The 24,571-nt window shown below is 39.7% G+C and overlaps 1 protein-coding gene across 2 annotated transcripts in view; it reads left to right on the top strand.

Annotated features, from left to right (window-relative positions):
• The window catches only part of TTC39C (tetratricopeptide repeat domain 39C), a 70,914-nt gene extending 47,332 nt beyond the window's left edge, over window positions 1–23,582 (top strand). For both annotated transcript variants that reach the window (XM_054018784.1, XM_054018785.1), the window contains exons 8-14: window positions 7,179–7,286; window positions 7,832–7,941; window positions 8,658–8,781; window positions 10,913–11,010; window positions 13,130–13,234; window positions 20,027–20,065; window positions 20,555–23,582. In XM_054018784.1, coding sequence (XP_053874759.1) covers window positions 7,179–7,286; window positions 7,832–7,941; window positions 8,658–8,781; window positions 10,913–11,010; window positions 13,130–13,234; window positions 20,027–20,065; window positions 20,555–20,644 — 674 coding nt within the window. In that variant the 3' untranslated portion in view covers window positions 20,645–23,582. The remainder of the gene's footprint in view (window positions 1–7,178; window positions 7,287–7,831; window positions 7,942–8,657; window positions 8,782–10,912; window positions 11,011–13,129; window positions 13,235–20,026; window positions 20,066–20,554) is intronic.
• Window positions 23,583–24,571: the final 989 nt, after the last annotated feature.

Below are 24,571 nucleotides of genomic sequence, written 5' to 3'. Positions count from 1 at the left end.
ACCCCAATGCATAGGAGAGATAAGATAGGCTTAACCATGAGATCTTCAATGATCTGAAACTCAAAAAAGGAGTTCTACAAAAAGTGGAAACTATGTCAAATGACACAGGATGAATATAAACAAATAGAAGAAGTATACAGGTACAGAATTTTAAAGGCTAAGGCACAAAGTGAGATTAAACTAGCTAGAGACATAAAGGGTAACAAGAAAAATTCTACGAATACGTTAGAAGCAAGAGGAAGACCAAGGACAGGGTAGGGCCATTACTAAATAAGGCGGGTGGGGGGGGCGAAGGGGGTGGGCAATAACCAAAAATGTGGAAATGGAAGAAGTGCTAAATGACTTTTTTGTTTCCGTTTTCACCAAAACGGTTGTTAGTGATTAGATGTCTAACATAGTGAATGCCAGTGAAAATAAGATAAGAGCAGAAGCTAAAACAGGGAAAGAACAAGTTAAAAATTACGTTGACAAATTAGATGTCTTCAAGTCACCAGGGCCTGATGAAATACATCCCAGAATACTCAAGGAGCTGACTGAGGAGATATCTGAGCCATTAGCGATTTTCTTCAAAAAGTCATGGAAGATGGGAGAGATTCCAGAGGACTGGAAAAGGGCAAATATAGTGCCCATCTATAAAAAGGGAAATAGGACAACACAGGGATTTATAGACTAGTCAGCTTAACTTCAGTTCCTGGAAAGATAATGGGGCAAATAATCAAGCAATCCATTTGAAAACACCTAGATGATAATACGGTGACAAGTAACAGTCAGCATGGATTTGTCAAGAACAAATCACGTCAAACCAACCTAATAGCTTTCTTTGAGAGGGTAACAAGCCTTATAGATTCATAGATTCATAGATTATAGGACTGGAAGGGACCTCGAGAGGTCATCGAGTCCAGTCCCCTGCCCGCATGGCAGGACCAAATACTGCCTAGACCATCCCTAATAGACATTTATCTAACCTACTCTTAAATATCTCCAGAGACGGAGATTCCACAACCTCCCTAGGCAATTTGTTCCAGTGTTTAACCACCCTGACAGTTAGGAACTTTTTCCTAATGTCCAATCTAGACCTCCCTTGCTGCAGTTTAAACCCATTGTTTCTGGTTCTATCCTTAGAGGCTAAGGTAAACAAGTTCTCTCCCTCCTCCTTATGACACCCTTTTATATACCTGAAAACTGCTATCATGTCCCCTCTCAGTCTTCTCTTTTCCAAACTAAACAAACCCAATTCTTTCAGCCTTCCTTCATAGGTCATGTTCTCAAGACCTTTAATCATTCTTGTTGCTCTTCTTTGGACCCTTTCCAATTTCTCCACATCTTTTTTAAAATGCGGCGCCCAGAACTGGACACAATACTCCAGCTGAGGCCTAACCAGAGCAGAGTAGAGCGGAAGAATGACTTCTCGTGTCTTGCTCACAACACACCTGTTAATGCATCCCAGAATCATGTTTGCTTTTTTTGCAACAGCATCACACTGTTGACTCATATTTAGCTTGTGGTCCACTATAACCCCTAGATCCCTTTCTGCCGTACTCCTTCCTAGACAGTCTTTTCCCATTCTGTATGTGTGAAATTGATTTTTCCTTCCTAAGTGGAGCACTTTGCATTTGTCTTTGTTAAACTTCATCCTGTTTAACTCAGACCATTTCTCCAATTTGTCCAGATCATTTTGAATTATGACCCTGTCCTCCAAAGTAGTTGCAATCCCTCCCAGTTTGGTATCATCCGCAAACTTAATAAGCGTACTTTCTATGCCAATATCTAAGTCGTTGATGAAGATATTGAACAGAGCCGGTCCCAAAACAGACCCCTGCGGTACCCCACTCGTTACGCCTTTCCAGCAGGATTGGGAACCATTAATAACAACTCTCTGAGTACGATTATCCAGCCAGTTATGCACCCACCTTATAGTAGCCCCATCTAATTTGTATTTGCCTAGTTTATCGATAAGAATATCATGCGAGACCGTATCAAATGCCTTACTAAAGTCTAGGTATACCACATCCACCGCTTCACCCTTATCCACAAGGCTCGTTATCCTATCAAAGAAAGCTATCAGATTGGTTTGACATGATTTGTTCTTCACAAATCCATGCTGGCTATTCCCTATCACCTTACCACCTTCCAAGTGTTGGCAGATGATTTCCTTAATTACTTGCTCCATTATCTTCCCTGGCACAGAAGTTAAACTAACTGGTCTGTAGTTACCTGGGTTGTTTTTATTTCCCTTTTTATAGATGGGCACTATATTTGCCCTTTTCCAGTCTTCTGGAATCTCTCCCGTCTCCCATGACTTTCCAAAGATAATAGCTAGAGGCTCAGATACCTCCTCTATTAGCTCCTTGAGTATTCTAGGATGCATTTCATCAGGCCCGGGTGACTTGCAGGCATCTAACTTTTCTAAGTGATGTTTAACTTGTTCTTTTTTTATTTTATCCGCTAAACCTACCCCCTTCCCATTAGCATTCACTATGTTAGGCATTCCTTCAGACTTCTCGGTGAAGACCGAAACAAAGAAGTCATTAAGCATCTCTGCCATTTCCAAGTTTCCTGTTACTGTTTCTCCCTCTTCACTAAGCAGTGGGCCTACCCTGTCTTTGGTCTTCCTCTTGCTTCTAATGTATTGATAAAAAGTCTTCTTGTTTCCTTTTATTCCCGTAGCTAGTTTGAGCTCATTTTGTGCCTTTGCCTTTCTAATCTTGCCCCTGCATTCCTGTGTTGTTTGCCTATATTCATCCTTTGTAATCTGTCCTAGTTTCCATTTTTTATATGACTCCTTTTTATTTTTTAGATCGTGCAAGATCTCGTGGTTAAGCCAAGGTGGTCTTTTGCCACATTTTCTATCTTTCCTAACCAGCGGAATAGCTTGCTTTTGGGCCCTTAATAGTGTCCCTTTGGAAAAACTGCCAACTCTCCTCAGTTGTTTTTCCCCTCAGTCTTGATTCCCATGGGACCTTACCTATCAGCTCTCTGAGCTTCCCAAAATCTGCCTTCCTGAAATCCATTGTCTCTATTTTGCTGTTCTCCCTTCTACCCTTCCTTAGAATTGCAAAGTCTATGATTTCATGATCACTTTCACCCAGGCTGCCTTCTACTTTCACATTCTCAACGAGTTCCTCCCTATTTGTTAAAATCAAGTCTAGAACAGCTTCCCCCCTAGTAGCTTTTTCAACCTTCTGAAATAAAAAGTTGTCTCCAATGCAGTCCAAGAATTTGTTGGATAGTCTGTTCCCCGCTGTGTTATTTTCCCAACATATATCCGGATAGTTGAAGTCCCCCATCACCACCAAATCTTGGGCTTTGGATGATTTTGTTAGTTGCTTGAAAAAAGCCTCATCCACCTCTTCCACCTGGTTAGGTGGCCTGTAGTAGACGCCTAGCATGACATCTCCCTTGTTTTTTGCCCCTTTAAGCCTAACCCAGAGACTCTCAACACTTCCGTCTCCTATGTCCATCTCTACCTCAGTCCAAGTGTGTACATTTTTAATATATAAGGCAACACCTCCTCCCTTTTTCCCCTGTCTATCCTTCCTGAGCAAGCTGTACCCATCCACACCAACATTCCAATCATGTGTATTATCCCACCAAGTTTCAGTGATGCCAACAATGTCATAGTTGTATTTATTTATTAGCACTTCCAGTTCTTCCTGCTTATTCCCCATACTTCTCGCATTTGTATATAGGCATCTAAGATACTGGTTTGATCTTTCCTCCCAGTTTTTTCCTGACTCTCCTTTCTCTCTGCCAATATAGCCCACACTCCCTCTTGTTTCCGACTCATTTCCCCGGTCTCCATGTTCCCCACTTACCTGTGGGCTTTGCTCACCTGTCCCCGTCGAACCTAGTTTAAAGCCCTCCTCACTAGGTTAGCCAGTCTGTGTCCGAATAGGGTCTTCCCTCTCCTCGAAAGGTGAACGCCATCTCTGCCTAGCAGTCCTTCCTCGAATAGCATCCCGTGGTCTAGGAAGCCAAAGCCCTCCTGGCGACACCATCTTCGCAGCCAGGCATTCACCTCCATGATGCATCTGTCTCTGCCCGGGCCCCTACCTTTGACAGGAAGAATTGAAGAGAATACCACCTGTGCTCCAAACTCCTTCACCCGTGCTCCCAGAGCCCTGTAGTCACTCTTGATCCGCTCAGTGTCACACCGCGCAGTATCATTTGTGCCCACATGGATGAGTAGCATGGGGTAGTAGTCAGAGGGCCGGATAATCCTCGACAATGCCTCCGTAACGTCTCAGATACGGGCCCCCGGCAGGCAGCATACCTCCCGAGATGAAATGTCAGGGCGACAGATGGGCGCCTCCGTCCCCCTCAGCAGAGAGTCTCCGACCACCACTACCCTACGTTTCCTATTCGCAGTGGTGGCAGCAGACTCTCCAGCCTTAGGGGTACGAGGCTTCTCCTCCTTTACTGTAGGGAGTGATTCCTTCTTTCCTGTATCAAGAAGAGCATAACGGTTACCTATAACCACGGCAGGAGGGTTCGGAGCAAGGGTGGAGCACTGCCTGCTGCCAGAAGTAACCAGCTGCCAGCGTCCACCCTGAGCCATCTCCTCCTCCACCAGTGGTGTATCAGCAGTCCTGTGTACTGGGACAGCTACCTCAGCTGTCTCCACATGGACACTGTCGAGGAATTGCTCGTGGATACGGATGCTCCTCAACCTAGCCACCTCCTCCTGTAGCTCTCCCACCTGCTGCCTGAGAGATTCCACCAGCAGGCACCTTTCACATTGGATGGTCCCCCCAGCCTGGATATCAGTAAGTGGAAATTGCAAGTTACAGTCTTTGCAAAACCACACCAGGATCTGGGTAGAGGCATCCATGCTTAGGCACTCTGTCTGGCTACAGGCACAGGTGGAGGAGACAGTAGCAGTGCTGGCACAGGTGTTGCGGGTCTTCCTAACCATCGTAAGCCTCCCTCTGTCAAACTCCCATCTGCAGCCCCCTGTCAGCTGAAAGGGTTGTTTAAGCAAACAGTTAGAATGTAGTTGCTTTATAGGTATTAAGGGGAATCAAGAGAAAACAGATGGAACCGGCAAGGGACCCTCGCCCCCTTCCTGCTCCCTTCCAAACTCCCTTGCGAAACTCCCTGTTAGCAGCCCCTGTTTGCAAAGCTCCCTGGTTGCTTGTGCGCTGCTTTATAAAGCTCTGGCCTGTATGAATGCCCCGCCCACTGATTAAGGCTCAGCCACTTACCAGAGGCTTCTAGCTTTCAAACCTTCCTTTGAAGCTCACAGCTTCCAACTGCCAGCCACAGCACACGGTCCTTCAAACAACCAAAACAAACAAACAGACTGACAAACACAAGCTCAGCACACAGCAAGTAACCCTCAAACACAAACAAACACACACTACAGACAGTCACTTACCCCAAAAGGTTGCTGTATTGCTCCTCCTTCACCTGGAGAACTCCCTTGCGAAACTCCCTGTTCGCAAAGCTCCCTGGTCGCTTGTGCGCTGCTTTATAAAGCCCTGGCCTGTATGAATGCCCTGCCCTCTGATTAAGGCTCAGCCACTTACCAGAGGCTTCTAGCTTGACTGTGGATGGATGTGGTAGATGTGGTATATCTTGACTTTAGTAAGGCTTTTGATACTATCTCGCATGATCTCATAAACAAACTAAGGAAATACAACCTAGACAGAGCTACTATAAGGTGCATAACTAGTTGGAAAACCGTTCCCAGAGAGTGGTTATCAGTGGTTCACAGTCAAGCTGGAAGGGCATATCGAGTGGAGTCCAGTGGAGATCAGTTCTGGGTCCGGTTCTGTTCTATATCTTCATCAGTGAATCAGATAATGTCATACAGAGTACACTTATAAAGTTTGTAGGTGATACCAAGCTGGGAGAGGTTGCAAGTGCTTGGGAGGGTCGGATTAAAATTCAAAATGATCTGAACAAACTGGAGAAATGGTCTGAAGAAAATAGGATGAAATTCAATAAAGACAAATGCAAAGTACTCCACTTAGGAAAGAACACTCAGTCCCACACATACAAACTGGGAAATGGCTATCTAGGAAGGAGTACTGCAGAAAGGGATCTGGGAGTCATAGTGGATCACAAGCTAAATATGAGTCAACAGTGTAAAATGGTTGCAAAAAGAGCAAGCATCATTCTGGGATATATTATCAGGAATGTTGTAAGCAAGACACAAAAAATAATTCTTCTACTCTACTCCACGCTGATTAGGCCTCAACTGGAGTATTGTGTACAATTCTGGGCACCGCATTTCTGGAAGATGTGGAGAAATTGGAGAAAGTCCAGAGAAGAGCAACACAAATGATTAAAGGTCTAGAAAATATGACCTACGAAGGAAGTTTGGGAAAAAAATGGGTTTGTTTAGTCTGGAGAAGAGAAGACTGAGGTGGGACATAAGTTTTCCAGTACATAAAAGGTTGTTACATGGAGGAGGGAGAAAAATTGTTCTCCTTAACCTCTGAGGGTAGGACAGGAAGCAATGGGCTTAAATTGCAGAAAAGGCCTTTTAGGTTAGACATTAGAAAAAACTTCCTGTGAGGGTGGTTAAGCACTGGAATAAATTGCCTAGCGAGGTTGTGGAATCTGCATCATTGGAGATTTTTAAGAGCCGGTTAGACAAACGCCTGTCAGGAATGGTCTAGATAATATTTAGTCCTGCTGTGAGTGCAAGGGACTGGACTAGATGACCTCTCAAGGTCCCTTCCAGTCATACAATTGTTTGATTTTATGAGAACCACAGAAGATTCTATAGCCTTGGTACACCTGTAAGTACTTAGAAGTACTACTCGTTACTGAACCTTCTTACATAAACAAAGTGAGCATAGCAGTTCTCTGTTACTAGTCTGAGAACTGAATAAGATAATGCATCTTTTTGCTTGAAACTTTTGAAACCTGTTTGAATTGATACATGCAAGAGTCGATCCCTCAAAAATGTATTTGTTATCTTGTATAATACTGTGGTTATAGGTAATGAGGCAATTTCCAATAAAGTTTTAGTTATACTTCCCCTCAGATTTTTCAGAAAAGATTTTTTTTTTTTTTAATGTTATGGAATTCCTCAGGGTGTCTTAAAATCTTCGGACTTGCCACAACCCAAAGTGTTCACAAACATTAGTTCTTTGTTTATGTAGTTGCCTATACCATGTAAAACTAACATGATTTCTGTCATAAGTTAAAATTGTTCTAATTTTTAGGTTGGTGCAGCATGATAGAAATGAATTTCAAAGATGCATTTGAATCCTTTGAAAGGCTTAAAAATGAATCAAGATGGTCCCAGTGCTATTATGCCTACCTGACAGCAGGTTAGTTTTTTAGTGATAGAATTAGTGATGAATGTGTTAAAGTGTGTGTGTGTGTGTGTGTGTGTATATATATATATATATATGTATATATATATATATATATATAAAAACAAGACTTGGGTCATGAACTTTTGCAATTGTGAGAGTTAATTGCACACTTGGAACTTCATTTAATTCCTCCTTTTATACTGTCCATATTAAAGAGCTGTGGCTCAGATTTTGTTTATGTAGTTATAAGGCCACTGTCACCATAATTATTCAGTGCATCACAAACATTAATGAATTAATCACAAGAACCTTCAAAGACAAGTATAATTATCCCCATTTTACAGATGATGAACTGAGCCACCAAGAAATTGTCTTGTCAGAGATCATACAGGAAGCCTATGGCAGAGCTGGGGGTTGAACACGGTGTGCCTGAATTCCCTTTACTAAAAGACCATGCTTTTCTCCTTTACCTGTATAAAGCCCTCTCTCTATTTTTCCCTATCTTTCATATCCTGGAATCTTTAGCAGAATTTTTGTGTGTGTGCGCTTTATTACAGTGTGTCAAGGAGCCACTGGTGATGTGGATGGTGCGCAGAATGTATTCAAGGAAGTTCAGAAGCTTTTCAAAAGAAAAAACAATCAGATTGAACAATTCTCAGTCAAAAAGGTTTGGTTGGCATGGATCGAGTTGCTTCAGTACTGTAACTACAATTGGCAATTGGGTTATCTTTTACTCATGGATTTTGTTCTAAACAAAGTATATATTTTTTCCGGTAGCCAGCTTCTCTAGTGTTAACTTAGTGGAAAGGATTCAGGTGGAAAAAGTGAACAGTGCTTTATAGTTTAATGAACTACCAACAGGAAAAAGGTTGGTAGCTCACCACTAAGCTTGGTTTACATAATTTTCAGAGGAAAAAAAAAATACCGATATACCAAAGCTACAGCACTAGTCTTTCTTCCTGCTTCATTTCTTCCTGCTTCATTTTACCCTGATGTTAGCTCTACTGTGCATGCCCTTAGTTAGCTCATTCTGGAATCTGGAAGTGATGTGGAAAGGCCCTACAAACTTAAGATCCCACAAACTTTTATTGGAAAAATAGTTAGTCCACCACTGCATCAATATTCAGATTGTATTATTTTAAGTTTTTTTTCCCAAGACTTGTTAGTCATGTACCAGATAACTTTGATCTTGATTGAGAAACAATAATTGTATTATTTCAGCAACTTATTTTTAGTCCTAAAGAGCTGCAAGCTAAATTTTCACGCCTCAAACATTTTAACACTGTTACTTGCTTTTGTGAAAACATCAGAATTACTGTTTGTGACCCTTATCTGTCTCTTCTTCTGAGATGAACTTAGCACAGCTATCTTTGCTGTTTTCAGGCAGACAGGTTTAGGAAGCAGACACCAACCAAAGAGCTCTGTGTGCTGGCATCTATTGAAGTGTTGTATTTGTGGAAAGCCCTTCCAAACTGTTCCTTTTCTAACCTACAGCATATGAGCCAAGGTAGGATATGTTTCCTTGGCTATCTCTTTCAGTGAGATAATATGTTCTCTTTTTCTTCTGTTTTCTTTTTTCTCTCATGAAGACTAGCTGATTGCAGTAGTATGAAGGCTAAAATATGTGTGGACATTTTATGAGTAAGCTAAATTATTTGGATAGTTATGGGAAAGGGCATGCATTAGGACTCAAATTAACACTTATTTTGAAATGGAGAGTGACACTTGGAAGGAAGAGGCTTTCTCAAAAAAAAAAAGTTGACATTCATGAAAGCATTTTAATTTAAAATCAAGTGTACTGCAGATAATTGTATTAGTTCAGCTTTGTTTAATGACTCTTTAAACATAGCCACAAAAGAAACCAAAAAACACAGCAATCCATTTGTGTTTTAATTGTCACCTAAGTGTACATAACTTCCATTAATATCCGGGGTTAGAGAAATAGATATGGAACTGTAACGATTGTAGGTAACTCTAAATAGCTCAGTGGTCCTGTTGGTATGTACATACACACGGTCACACACACACACAACTCACAATCCTCTCCCCTCACCCCCAAAAGTGTCTATGGAAGTGATATCCATGTGTAAAATTACAGAGCCATGTGTTAAATTAATTTATCATGCACGTTTGATCACCTCTCTCCCCATTGAACAATCTCCCTTAAGATTTCTGAGCAGCTTCAAATAATCCCCCCCCCTTTTTTTTTTTTAAATCCACCTGCAATTGAAATATGTCCTCCTCTTTCTACATGGTGAATTTCTGTGTATGCCACACATGCACTCAATGCATTGAAAATTACATCTGCTTTAGGCCCAGAGTCCTACCCCAGTAATAGCTTTTCTATCTATAAAAATAACTTTAAAATACATTATTCATGCCCCTGAGGAGCTTTATACAATTGGAAGGGGGTTGATTCAGATTCTCAATTTTCTAGCCCTGAAAGGTGCTAGAAAGACCTTTTTAAATAAAGAAATTTTTGTGTCTAAAAATAATAGTTTCTTGAGGGCTTTTTGTGGTGGTGGTTTTTTGTTTGTTTGGTTTTTTTTTAATAGCTCCATCTGAGCTCTGTACATTTGGACTTAAAGAAGGTAAGGCATCTGGTTCTAATATACAAGAAATACGAAAAATAGTTCCTATACAAGTTTTATAAACTCTCTCAAACATTTGTAAAATAGCTTTTCTGTAATTTAGGTGGCACGTACAGAATAAATTATAGTATTTAGTATTAAAGTTCTTTTGGCATGAGCTTGTATTCTACTCATATTTCATGAATAACTCCAAAATCCTGCTGATAAAACCTTTAGATCACACCGTTACATATTCCTGTGATATGTAAATATGTTAGTGTTTCCAATGTCTGTTAATTTTTGTAAAGCATCCATAAGATGGACACTCAAAATAAATTGAAATAATAAATACTAGATCTTGTTTCCCTCACGTGTTTCCCACCCTTTTGAAAGCTGAACCCTATTTATTTCAGGGGGATAAAAAATCTATTGTGCTCCCTCTGAAAACTTACCATATACATGTTCTGTACATGGCCCTGGCCTACACTGGGAAACTATAGATCTTCATAATATGATACCTCCTTTCTTATATGCTTAAGTGAACAGTGACATAGGTTTACAATGTTGGCGTTTAAAGCAGCTGAGTTAGCACCTGTTGAAATGTATGGTGCACATAGTTTAAGCATCTGTGCAAACTCAAGTAGATATGTCTGCATCATTGCCTTCAAAATGTGAAGTGAGTATATTCTCCCCGTAATAACCAGTATTGCTACCTCCCAAACATTCAGATATCATGAGTCAAGCCCCCAGAATTCTGAGTTTCTAAAACAAAACAAAAATGGGTTATTTTAATTGGTCATCTGGCTTTGAGCCTTTAAGGTTCACTTGGGTCACATTTTCAAGTTTTTTCTCCACAAACACGAGGGCTAGAAAATTACCTTTTTTTTTTTTTTTTTTTAATTAGAGCTGAGAGAACATGAAAGATACAGATTACAATATTTGAGACTGGCCATTGCTAGTTAAAATTAAGCTACAGAAGTCAGACACTTTCTAATCTGATTATTAAAAAAAAAATCATTTTTATTTTAAAGTTTGATTAAAAGTTTAATTTGATTTTTTTTAATTAAGCTTGTCATGAGGTTGATGATTCATCTTCTGTTGGTTTGAAGAATTTGCTTCTTGGTTCCATACATAAATGCTTAGGAAATTCTGAAGATGCGGTTCAGGTAAGTTGTTACAAAGACAATAATGATGTACCCAACTATCTTATAAATAACCCCATTTCTGATTCAGTAGAAACTTCTGTTTGTTGGTGTTACTGACGCACTGGGTGAATGATAGTAGAGGATATTAAGTCTTTTCAAAGTATTCTGAGATAGTATGTATTACTGGATTTCATATTGTATGTCAGGAAAAGGCTAAAACATGGGCTTCAGTGATTTCCCAGTTCCTATTAAGGGCTAATGTTTAGCAGATGTATCAGCTGAGGTGGCCAGCCAGGGTGGGAGTTGAAGGGAAAAAGAGGAAGTGGAGAATTTCAAAAAAGAATTGTGCCTCTGGGCTATTAAACAGGGTTTAGCATGTTGACATATTTTTTTTTTTTTTTTTTTAAGACAGCTCAGCTTCTGTCAGTGATATACTTTAAAGCCATCTTAAGCTCTAAAATAGGGTGGCCAAAATTTGGTCCACAGGACAAAGGCAGCCTTCTGTGCTCTGCCATGTGGCCTATGATCAAACCTCAGGTATAATTATGGAAGTGTGATGTGCAGTGATTACAGCCTTCATCAAGCAGGACCTTGAGTCAGAGGTGGGCACAGGACCGTCCTGCCCGGCCCCTGAGCTCCCGGCCAGGGAGGCTAGCCCCCTCCCTTGCAGAGCCGTGTGGGCAGCACTCTGGGCGGCGGAGCTGCGCGCTCCTGCCAAGCAGAGCAGCAGCGTGTCTGGCTCCCGCTGGCGTGGCAGCCAAACATGTTGCTCTGCATGCTCTGCTCAGCATGGTAAGTGGTCCGGGGGGTTGTATAAGGGGCGGATGGCTCTGGGGGGTAGTCAGGGGACAGGGAGTGGGGGACGGTTGAATGGGGCGGAGGTTCTGGGGGTGGTGGTCAGGGGACAGGGGGTCAGATAGGTGTGGGGTCCCAAGAGGCCTGTCAGGGGGTGGGGGTGTGGATGGTGTCAGGGCAGTCAGGGAACTGGGAGCAGGGGGGTTGGATAGGGGGTGGGGTCTCAGGGGCGGGGGGTTCTGGGAGGGGGCAGTTAGGGGACAAGGAGCGGGGGGGTTGGATGGGTTGGGGGTTCTGAGGAAGGTGGGAAGTGGGAGGGGGTGGATAAGGGGCGGGGACCGGTCTGTTTGGGGAGGCACTGCCTTCCCTACCTGGCCCTCCATCCAGTTTTGCAACCCCAATGTGGCCGTCGGGCCAGAAAGTTTGCCCACCCTGTATTACATTATGGGTTCTGTGGATCACACTTCCAAATTGAGTGGCTGCAATCTGTACAAATTTAGGGCATCCCTCAGGCTTTTGCTATCTGCCAATGCAGCTCTCTCAGTTGGACTGAGTTTGAACACCCTTACACTAGAGCAGTGGTCTCCAAACTTTTTTGATCACGCACCCCATCAGTAAAAAAAATTTTGAGCACGCACCCCCTGCCGCGCCGGCTCTACCATTTTTGCCAAAGCAGAAAAAAAAAAAAAAAAGCCACTCGGACTCCCGTTTGACGAAGCGCAAAAAAAAAAAGTGCTCCTCCTGCCGCACACCCCCAAGGATCCTCCTGTGGTGCGCGCACCCCACTTTGGAGGCCACTGCTCTAGATCTAATGGAAAATTGAAAAGAAAGATGGTTCTGTGTATTAGCAAATTTCAAAGATCCCTTTTTAATGTAGATGGAATTGGAATTTGTTCTGCAATCACCGAATTCTTTGAACTTGTTTTATTTTTGCAAATGGAACCCAATTCACACAAAGACAATGAAGGAGGTGATGGTTGGTGAACTCTTATTTCTAATTCTGTCCAATTTATTGTAAAGAATCTGTATCCATGACCACCAATTGTTAAAGAACCATGTTAAACCTGTAATTTTTTTTCAGCTAAAGATATAAAATCTTTGGATCAATTCATAAATTTTTTTGGACACAGACCTAACATTTTTGTCTAACAGCAGATGCTGATATGAATTCATATGATCACTGCTGTTAAGGATTCTTTAAGACATAGGAAATGTTGCTCCATTCAGATTATGATTTTGGAGTTGGCTTGTGGTGCTTGATGTTGAGGGTGCTGGTTATTTAGTTTTCCAAAACAAACGAGAGACTACTCTTTTTAATGTATAAACATTGGTTTTTCTCTTACAGTTTTTTCAGCGAGCTGTTAAAGATGAACTGTGCCGTCAAAACAACTTATACATTCAGCCATATGCTTGCTATGAACTTGGCTGTCTTTTGTTAGACAATCCAGAGGTAACAGTAGAGTACATCTTACATCTTACATCCATGGGGGGAGGGATAGCTCAGTGGTTTGAGCGTTGTCCTGCTTAACCCAGGGTTGTGAGTTCAATCCTTGAGGGGTCATTTGGGGATTTAGTTGGGGATTGAACCTGCTTTGAGCAGGGGGTTGGACTAGATGATCTCCTGAGGTTCCTTCCAACCCTAATAATCTATGATTCTATGATTTTTGGAAGTGGAAAGGGGGTCAACTGTGACCACTCTAAATGGACAGTGAAAATGTGTTATTTTACAAGTTATCAGGTATAGGAGTTAATTTTAATTACTTTTCCACCGGTGTATAGAGTCCCTTTAGTTTTGTGTCTTTAGTGTGATCGTGTATTATTGTCTACGTGGTGATATCCTACTGTAGAGAGTAGCCTACATCATACAAAGTTTACACTGTGACATTTCCAGGGGCGTTGTGTGTACCTGTGATGGTATAATAATGATTGGTTTCAGTACTGCTCATTTTTACCTATTTATATAATAAATATGGATCTGAGACTGTCCAAGGCAGCTGCACTGAAACATTTCATTCCTGGCCACCAGCTGGTGACACTCTCTAGCAATAAGCTCAGCAGAACCACTCCAAGTCCCTGTCTATTTTATAGCTAAAATTTAAAAAGAAAAGAAAATCACATAAACAACAACAAAAATTATTGAAGCAAAAATATGGGTGAGCTTAATTAGTTCTGTGTCAAAATAAACATCTTTAAGGATTCCCTATATATATATCCCCCACTCTTGGGATAAGTACAGTGACACTGGAATATTTTTTACAGTGGGGGTGCTGAAAGCCAGTGCTCCCTAAACTTTTTACTTCACACACCCCTTACCCTTGTCTGTGCCCCCTCGCCCCAGAGCTGGGGCCAGGATTGGCTGTGGCTCCGGAAGGGTGGGGGCACATGGACAAGAATAAGGGGGCTGAGGCTGTGACCACAGCTGGGGCTGGGAGCAGAGCTCTGGGCACGGGGCTGGCAGCACTGGGACCACAGGCGCAGGGCCGGGAGCAGAGCCCTGGGCGCGGGTCCGGCAGCAGCTGGGACCGTGCATGAAACCTGGGGGTGCAGTAGCACCCCCCACACCGCTAATTCCTGCGCCTATGGATAAATACATGCCTGGCTCATGAGCTCAGAATCTTCTGGAAAGCTGTTTTTATTGGGAACACCCATTCCCCTATCTCACACCACAAGGTATAAAAGCTCCTCTTGCGTACTGAAGATGCAGCAAGTTTGGAACATACTGAAAATCCACTCAGACTGACTTCTCTGCTTTCTGCCTTCTGATGTATGGGTTTCAGTCTTTCTCACAGTTTTTACTTGTAGAAACATCCAATCTTAAGTTAAAAATGGTCAGTGATGGAGAATGTTCCGCAACCCTTGGTGCATTGTTCCAGTGCTTAATTACTATCGCTGTCAAAAATGTATGCCTTATTTCTAGTCTGAATTTGTCTAGCTTCAGCTTCCTGCCATTGAATCATGTTATACATTTCCCTGCTAGATTGAAGAGCCCATTATTAAATATTTGTTACACATGTAGATACTTACAAACTGTAGTCAAGTAATCCATTAACCTTCTCTTTGTTAAACTGAATAGTTTGAGCTCTTTTAGTCTGTCACTGGAAGGTATGTTTTCTAATCCTTTAATCATTCAGATGGCTCTTCTCTGAACCCTCTCCAGTTTTGCATCATCCTTCTGGAATTGTGAGCACCAGAACTGGATAGTGTTCCAGCAGCAGGTCACTAGTGCCAAATACAGAGGTCAAATAACCTCCCTACTCCTACTTGAGATTCCCCTTTTGTTTCTCAGGATTACATTAGCTTTTTTGGCCACAGTATCACACTGGGAGCTCATGTTCAGCTGATTATACATCATGTTCTCAAATCTTTTTCAGAATCACTGCTTCCTAAGATAGTTCCTCTATCATATAAGTATGGCCTGTGTTCTTTGTTCTTAGATGTGTATATACAGTATTTACATGTAGCGATATTAAAACACATATTGTTTGCATATTGCTTGCAGTTTACCAAGCAATACAGATTGCTCTGAATCAGCGACATCTCCTCTTCATTATTTACCACTCTCCCCAATGTTTGTGTCATCTGCACTATCGGTGATGATTTTATGTTTTCTTCCAGGTATTGATAAAAATATTAAATAGTATAGGGCCAAGAACTGATCCCTGCAAGACCACACCCACCCACCCCCCAGAAACACACCTGCTTGATGACAATTCCCTGTTTACAATTGCATTTTGAGAACTATCAGTTAGCCAGTTTTTTAATATTTTAATGTTAATTTTATATCATTCTAGTTTTTTAATCAAAACTCATGTGGTACCAAGTCAAACACTTTAGAAAAGTCTAAGTACATTACATCCACACTACAAATGTGGTTGATAAAAGTAATCTCATAAAAAATATCAGTTGTGTTTGACAGAACCTTTTTTCCGTAAATCCACTTTGAATTGCATTAACCATATTGCCCTCCTTTAATTCTTTATTAATCGAGTCCCTTATCAGCCGCTCCATTATCTTGCCTGGGATCAATGTCAGACTGATAGACCTATAATTACCTGGGTCATCCCGTTTACCCTTTTTAAAAATTGGCACAATGTTACCTTCCTTACAGTCTTCTAGAATGTCCCCTGTGTTTCAAGAATTATTGAAAATCAGCATTAAAGGTCAAGTGAGCTCCTTAACCTGTTATTTTAAAATTCTTGGATGCAACTTATTTGGGCCTTCTTGTCTAAAAATGTCTAACTTGAGTAGTTTCTGTTTAATATCTCCGATGAAACTAGTGGAATGGAAAGAGTGTTATCATCTCTATATGATGAGACTATATCATCTATATTTTCCTGAAATACAGAACAGAAATATTTATTTAACACTTCTACCATTTCCATATGGATTGTCTGGATTCTTTTTGTTCCTAATATATTTTAAAAAACCTCCTTATCCTCATCTCTGCTGGTCATAGATTTCTCCTTGTGACCCTTTGCTTCCCTTATCAGTTTTCTACAATTCCTAACTTCCAATTTATATTCATTACTATCAACTTCCTTTTTCTTACATTTGTTATGTTTTTTTTTATTTTTTATAGCTGCCAATATGAGCAGCAGATGAAGTATGAATAGAGGGGAACAGGGAGAGGCTGGGAAAGGCAGAGTCTGTAACTTCTTGAGTACACTGTCCTTCAGAACCTGGAAATGAACCCAGTCACTCTGAGTCTTGACATTCCTTTGCTGTCTAGCAAATAGCTATGAAACTCAGGCAAAGTATGTGTGTTTTTATCCCCCTCCAGTGGTGGGTCCACATAAAAGATAACTTGTTACCAATTACTCTTTTAGCCCAAGTAGTAGAGGACTGTGCTATGGATCTACAGATCCCATCCCTGCTGGTGACCTATGTGGGGAGTGATTATGATGATGAAATGTTTGTTTTTTTTCAGTTTTACAAATAACTTAGGGTTGGGTTTTTTAATGTGTTAAAAAAGTTGCAAAGTAAAGAACTCAGAAGTTAAGAAATGTTGGATTTATGATCATCTGTGAACCCCCTTCCCATGTCTATGAATTATGATTAGGCTTTGCAGAATTTGGTTTTCATATTTTGACAAATAATATCAATGTTTATTTTAAGCATTTTTTTAGATTTTTATCTATTTAAATTTTCACAGTAGTTCAAAATTATGGGTGTGACAGGTTAGATCACAGAACCCCCCTTGGGAGCCGCCACCCGATGTGCCAAGACTACTCCTACCCCTGCTTTCCCTGCCAGCTCGGGACCCCAGCACCCTGTCTTGCTGAGTCAGACACACCAGTCTGCTCCAACACAGACCCAGGGTCTGAATTACTTGCCCCAAAGCTGCAGGTTTACCTGAAAGCAGCTAACAGAAGTGTTCCTGTCTTTAACACCCAGATGCCCAACTCCCAATGGGGTCTAAACCCAAATAAATCCATTTTACCCTGTATAAAGCTTATGCAGAGTAAACTCATAAATTGTTCGCCTCTATAACACTGATAGACAGATATGCACAGTTGTTTGCTCCCCCAGGTATTAATACATACTCTGAGTTAATTAATAAGTTAAAAAGTGATTTTATTAAATACAGAAAGTAGGATTTAAGTGGTTCCAAGTAGTAACAGACAGAACAAAGTAAGTCACCAGGCAAAATAAAATAAAATGCGCAAATCTATGTCTAATCAAACTGAATACAGATAATCTCACCCTCAGAGATGCTTCAGTAAGTTTTTTTTCCTCAGACTGGACACCTTCCAGGCCTGGGCACAATTCTTTCCCCTGGTACAGCTCTTGTTCCAGCTCAGGTGGTAGCTAGGGGATTCTTCATGATAGCTCCTCTCCTCCCTTTGTTCTGTTCCACCCCTTTATATATCTTTTGCATAAGGCAGGAATCCTTTGTTCCTCTCTGGGTTCCCACCCTTTCCTTCTCAATGGAAAGACACCAGGTTAAAGATGGATTCCAGTTCAGGTGACATGATCACATGTCACTGCAAGACTTCAATGCCCACTTGCCAGCACACAGGTATACAGGAAGACTTACAGGTAAAATACACCCATCTGCAGACAATTGTCCTGGTTAATGAGAGTCATCAAGATTCCAAACCACCAAAATGGCCCACATTTTGCATAATTACAATAGGCCCTCAGAGTTATATTTCATATTTCTAGTTTCAGATACAAGAGTGATACATTTATACAAATAGGATGATCATACTCAGTAGATTATAAGCTTTGTAATGATACCTTACAAGAGACCTTTTGCATGAAGCATATTTCAGTTACATGATATTCACTCATTAGCATATTTTTATAAAATTATATATTGCAACATCACAATGGGTTTAAAGCATTTTTTTCCATTTTTATCTTTTTTTTAATTTTCATTTTTGGGAAAGTATGTGGGGTTGTCAGAAAATAAGAGTCGGACAATTTTATGACTGTGAACGTTGAGATTCAAAAAGTTAAAGCTTTATAACTATTAAAATGCAAATTGTCAGCATAACATCAAAATATACAAAGTAAATATCCTCAAATCAAACTTTAATAAGGTCTCAACCAGCATTTTTCTTTCTTTGCCTATCTGAAATTTGATTATTATCAATGGAAATATTTATTATCCGTTTGCGTGGGTATGGTGAAATTGACATTTACTGACATTTACAAATAAAAATTATGATATAGTTTTAAATTATATGATCACATATTATTTCTTCCACAGGACCCCTGTCTCGTTCAGTGCACAGGACTAACTTTTGAGAGCTTTCAACCTATGTTTTTAATGTGTTTTTTTGGGGGGGAGAGGGAGGAGATTTAAATCATACATCTTCCTACTTTTTTGGGTCTCTTGTAAAGAGATTTGTGAATTAGAGGAAGTAACTGATTGATGATTGGGGCTGCTCACCATTTTATACCATCTGAACTGGGCATGGTGGTGAGTGGATCCCAGCATACAGTGCTTTCTAGAAGATAGTTCACAGTCCAGGGGTATGCATATCCCATCAGTGTGGATCATTTTTAGTTACAATATGATTCTCAGAGTTTTAGATCTTGTACAAATAAACTCTGGAAATTAACTTGGGGCATAGAAGAAAAGGATTAAACATACTGAAGTTAATGAATGAAAGATACAGATACTGATTTTGCATTTTCATCATAAAAATCATGACTTTTAATAAAAGAAGTATTTCAATTTAATTTGAAGTTATTCATATTTATCTATGAGATCAGCATTGCATCTGAATTAACTTCGTTATTTTTAAACTCTTCCATTCATTGAGCTCTTCGATACCATGGTGGTAGATGCTATATAAGAGACTAAGATCAGTTTGTGCAAAACACAGACTTTATGGGCAATATTTTATACACTTTTGAATGTAGCTATACCATTTAGAAATAAACTACAAATATTTAAGGTATTTATATTCAGAAAAAATGAAGTAATATACTCATTTGAATCACTCATCTTTCTCAGTATCTTTTTTTATCCTTTGTTGGCATACTTGTAGAAAATTTAAAATTAAAAAAAAAATCATATGCATCTTACTGGGGAATAGAGTAGAAACCTTCAAATCCAGTAATAAAATTTCAGTTGAAAATATCAAATTTTTCGTACAGGCTTGAGTAACCTTTGCTATGTCAAGAAAAATAGCTCATTATTGAAAAACAAAATATTCTCTTTTCTCTTCCAAATCATTCTAATAAGGTCTATCTTTATCCCATGATTATTATTGCAGAAGGGCAAGTTGTGTGAAGTATGGAAATCTTTTAGTAGTTCTAAAGAGGAGGCTCAAATGAGTAAACTGAAACAGATAAGAAAAAAAAAGTTGAAACTCTTGAGAAATCTCAGTGTATAATTGATGTGTTGTGCAAGTTGAATTGGTCAAAAGAGTAAATTTGCTATTCTTAAACTTTAGTTTGCCTGTAACTTTAGTGTTTTCACTGTATATGGTAGCTCATTGTAGTGCTTAGATTAGAGAGCGCACTAGCTATATCTATCTATCGATCGATAGTAGACAGAAGTGTTGTTTTTTAAATACATACAGAAATACATACTGCAGGACCAGTACCAGTCAGGTACCTCGTTAGGAGTGTTTACTACCATGAGTAGTCCCAGTAGACCCAGTAGTATTTTCAGGGTTGAGACCTTAGTTCTTGTTGGCTGACCATTATACTTTAAAAGATTCTTTTTGACCTTTCTGCCATGTGTACATTCTTCTAAAGTGATATTTTCTTCTCCTTTTTCTAGACTGTGCCAAGAGGCAAAATCTTTCTTCTCCAGGCAAAGGTAACAAATCAACACAACCTAATCCTGCTGTTAAGTGAATTTCAGAGTTCAGCTTGTGGTGCAGGTTTTAAAGTGTTGGTGTATATCACTGATGCTCTATAACTTTATATATACTGGAACTGGTCATTCCTTTTATTCATTGCATGCAGCTTGGGATTTCCTGGAGCTTTTGGACATATACAACTTCCCAGTTACTGTGCAAGCCTTTAATAGAGAAGTAGACTGGTCTCTGCTTGCACTTGGGAGGTAGAGGGGAACCTCCTGCATCTTCTTCTAATTGGTGGACTGTGCTGGGGAAATCTCTTTACCAACACCATTGCTTAATTTTGGTAAGGGAAGAGGGGTATTAGCAATTTTCAAGCTCCAAGGGCCTTTTTCCTTGTCCTAGTTACTGTTTTGTAGCTCAGTGACTTCTTAAGCATCCTCAGCAAGTCACCTTGACATCCTAAGGTCAATGAGGTTAATAGTTGTATGTATTTTGTGTTGCAGGAGGAATTCACTGGATATGATTTTGAGAACAGATTGCATGTCCGCATACATGCAGCCTTAGCGTCTTTGAGGGAAGTGGTTCCACAGTGACAGCCAGGAAGTCTTGACATATTCTTTCCCACGGTTTCCGCACTTTAAGATAAAGCAGAGGTTAAGCTTTTGGGAAGATTGGCTTTTCTTCTGAAAACCACCTGTGCCAGAGACACTTTCCTAGAATGTTCAGAGTTGGTGTGATGTAGTAAAGTATTACAGTCTTAATCATTAAAAACAAAATAAGTCAGACAGAAAGAGAGGGTTAAGTGATGTCGTATTTTAACTCTGTTTAGTTTAAACCAAGCTGAAAACGTGTAGTCTGATCGTAGCCTTACCTGCACAATAAGCACATATCTGATTTACCACAACATTGGCTCAGTTTTGACAGGTATCATTTACCTGTTTAAATATGTCTAAAAGATGTTTTCTAGGGAGAACAACCTCGTGTTTGATGAAAATAATACAATATACATAATTGTTGAAAATTGTAAGTTTGCAGAGATGGACAGAACTTTTTTTTCCTTCAAAAGCCAACAAAAAAGAGGGGCACAAAAGAAGAAAATTGTTCAGCCAGGATAATAGCCAGTCTGCTCATTATATTTACTGGGTTAATCCAATGTCTTGATGCATATTGTGTGTCTATTTTAGAAAACTTCCACCCATATTTGTGATAAATTATGAAAATATTTAGGTTCTCTGCTTCTGGTATGTTCCAGACAGATATTTTGTTTTTGACGTTTAATTACTGAATGGGTCATTTTAGTTTTGTTCTTAATGTTCTACATGGTGCATTGGCCTGCTAGGCTAGATGTTCCAAAGTTTAGCAAATTCTTTTCCACTTAGGTTGCCAAATATTGTAAGATAAAGAAGTAACCTTAAAAAGTAATTTTTAAACCCCCTTATTTTTAAGTAAGGTTGTCTTACTGAATAGTATCACTTCCCTTACTTCCATATATGGTACTCTAAACCTCAGGTGTTTAAAGTATTCATATACCTCAGTCAGCTTAAGAATATTTGCCAGGACCATATAACTTTAAAAACATGGCCAAACGTGTAGTAATACTGTAATCTGTTTACCTGACAATCAGTAATATTCACTGTCTTTTTATGTTGTTACATTCTTTTTAGTATAATATTTTATGGAGATATACATTTTACTTACAAAAAATGTGAAACCTGGCCAGAATGGTAGTAAATTCTGTTGCTTTGCATAATGGATGACTGGATTTCCTTGGAAATGGTTAGCATAAAGCCTTATCTTTGCTCCAGCCAGGTTGCTTTAAATGTTTCCTAGCTCAATTTCATTCTCTCTCTCTCTCTCTCTCTAATTTTGTCTCTGCAGAATGTTTCCAAAATGTAGTATTTTGCCCACATCTAACCTGCACTGGTTTGCTTCAGGAGTTGCATCTCAAATGAGACCTGATGTGGAGGGGGGGGAAGTAATGCTGTATATTCACTAGGCAGGGAGAAAAGATTAGGATAACAACCTTTGCTTTCTAACTAGAAATACAGAATTCCCACCATTAGGGATTTGCTTAGGAGCAGTCTAATCTCCCCTTTTTATTGCAGTCCAAGATGAGGAGAAAGACTTTGTGAATCCTAGAGGCTATAATGTAGCTTTATTGTTTTATGATCTAGTTACAGTCCATGTAGTGAACATGTTTCTCCTTAGGTTTGATTCAGTAATACTGAGTCACAAAATTCTGGCTTTGTGAGTTCAATCCTTATTTGAATTGGTCAATTCAAACAAGTATTGGATAGAAACATTATACTGTATATTACTTAGAACCCTGATTGTGGTTTAAAAGTGAGCGTAATATACTTGACTTCTTTTTATTTCTGACTTTTTGTTTTTTAATCAAGAATATAGTCCACTCTGGATAAGTAGCAAATAGGCAACTTTACATTACCCACAGATTTCCTGTAGTACACCATTTGAACTGAATGCAAGAACATACTGTCCAGGACACACAACTCCTGCATTCACTTTGTGTTGAGATGTGAAGGGTCCAAATATCCCAGATGAATAGTAGACACATTGTGAAAGTAGGCTTATCAAATGGCCTACTCCTCTCACCAGGTCTGTTGAGTTGGAGTGGCATGGAAACAGCCTTGTCTCACTATGTACTCATACAACACCTCAGCTCTGTGCAAGTTTTAGTTTCTCCATGAAGTCCAGAAAATCATCACTGAAGTGGAACTGTTTCTGTATTTTTCTCCCCTCGCAGGAGAATCTCCTTATTGTAAATGTCAGTTATTTTTTATATTAGATTATGCCTGTGATGAGAACAATCTCAACTGTATTTTACATAACTTGAATAAGTTTTTATACTTTAGAGCTCGGAGGCATGGTCTAATTGCAATAATGCAATATGCATCTTCCTGGTGAATATGTTTAAGATTTTATCTTCATTGGGTCAGGTATTTTTTGGTTGTTGACACAGTTTTTATCTCATTATGACTCATTTCAAGTAAATAACTAGAATTTTTAGATGTCACCAAAAATAAGAATATTTATTGTGGTGTACTGTACATGTCATTAATTTACAGAAATTGCACTTTTATATTTCTGCTGAGTAAAATTAAAAGAAAACATGGACCAGATTGTTCTCTTGCTCTTTAAAATTATCCTTAGTCAGTGGCTTCCCGAATACAAAGATGCCAAGTATTCATAAACTACCTGGCTGTTAGTGAATTGTCTAACAGCAGTTACCTCAATTTCTGTTCTTCCATCATGATTTTAGTCTTCTGGTTTAGAAAATGGGTTACATATTGAGCTCAGTCATGGCATGGACATGAAGATTTGACACTCATTGTAAAGACCTTAATTTTATTCCCCCAAAAAATCTGTACCCACAGTATTTCTCCATTTTTCCAAAAATGTCTCCAGTTTTCTCTCAAATGAGCACATTAATTGCTTCTTTTGCTAACTTGAGATGCTAGTTTTGTATTCTGGCCATGTTTGGTTCTTAAATAAAATTCGCAAAGCCTTGTATTGAATTGCCTGTCCATTTTCCGAACATAGTCCTGTCTAAACAGCTTATTGGGCATTTTTTAGTCCAAAATTGACTCTCTGTAGATATTCCAAATGGGAAGCAGTGTGTTGGTAGCACCATACAGTACACATATTTTAATGCAGAGATTGTGAAGGGGTTGGTTATCCATGAAATAACTGCACAAACCACCTCCCTTTCCAGTAATGATCACAAAACAACATCCCTATAGCAACAGTAGTAGCTGCCTGCAAGGAAAAATATTAGGAAAATGTATGTTTAGATGTCTTTTGTGTGATTTATTAGCTGGAGATAAGCAGCAGCCAGTGCCATCTGACCAGCCAGCTATTCCTGAACCACCACCAAGTGCTCCATAGGCCACAATTTGGGAACCTCCTATGTACTAGACTCCACTAATCTTAAACAGTAAGAAGCAAGATACCAGTACATTGTCTCTAATTCTCCATGCAGCAGATATTATGTAATGAAAACTGTGGATAAATATTTAAATGGTTTTGAACAAAACAAAAAGCTGGGATTGCAGCCTTTCTATAACTTGAGCAGGAGTCTGTACAACAGTGCCTCACATTGTAATGTTTCAAGGTTATCCAATCAGTCATTTCAAGAACTAAGTATACTCTGTGGGCCAGAGCCTCATCAAAATGAATAGAGTGCAAATCTCCTCTAAATCAATGGGATTACTCCATTACAGAGGTCTGATTCTAGCCCATTATGTCCAGTGCACAATCAAAACATTGCAAAACAAGTACTCTGTATATTGATTGATAAATCATAGGGACTTGCCCAAGTTCCACTGAATTGCTTGTATCTATATAATTTTCATCTGGGCCAAAGCAAACAAATGTAATAGTAAAAATAACTCTGCACTGAACAACTGTGTCCAGTTCTGGTGCCCACAATTCAAGACAGATGTTGATAAATTGGAGAGGGTTCAGAGAAGAGCCATCAGAATGATTAAAGGATTAGAAAA

The sequence above is a fragment of the Malaclemys terrapin genome, chromosome 2 (genome assembly GCF_027887155.1).
Source record: "Malaclemys terrapin pileata isolate rMalTer1 chromosome 2, rMalTer1.hap1, whole genome shotgun sequence".
Taxonomy (NCBI): Eukaryota; Metazoa; Chordata; order Testudines; family Emydidae; genus Malaclemys; species Malaclemys terrapin.
The sequence above is the reverse complement of the archived record's forward strand: the minus strand, read 5'-3'. Positions and strand labels throughout refer to the sequence as shown.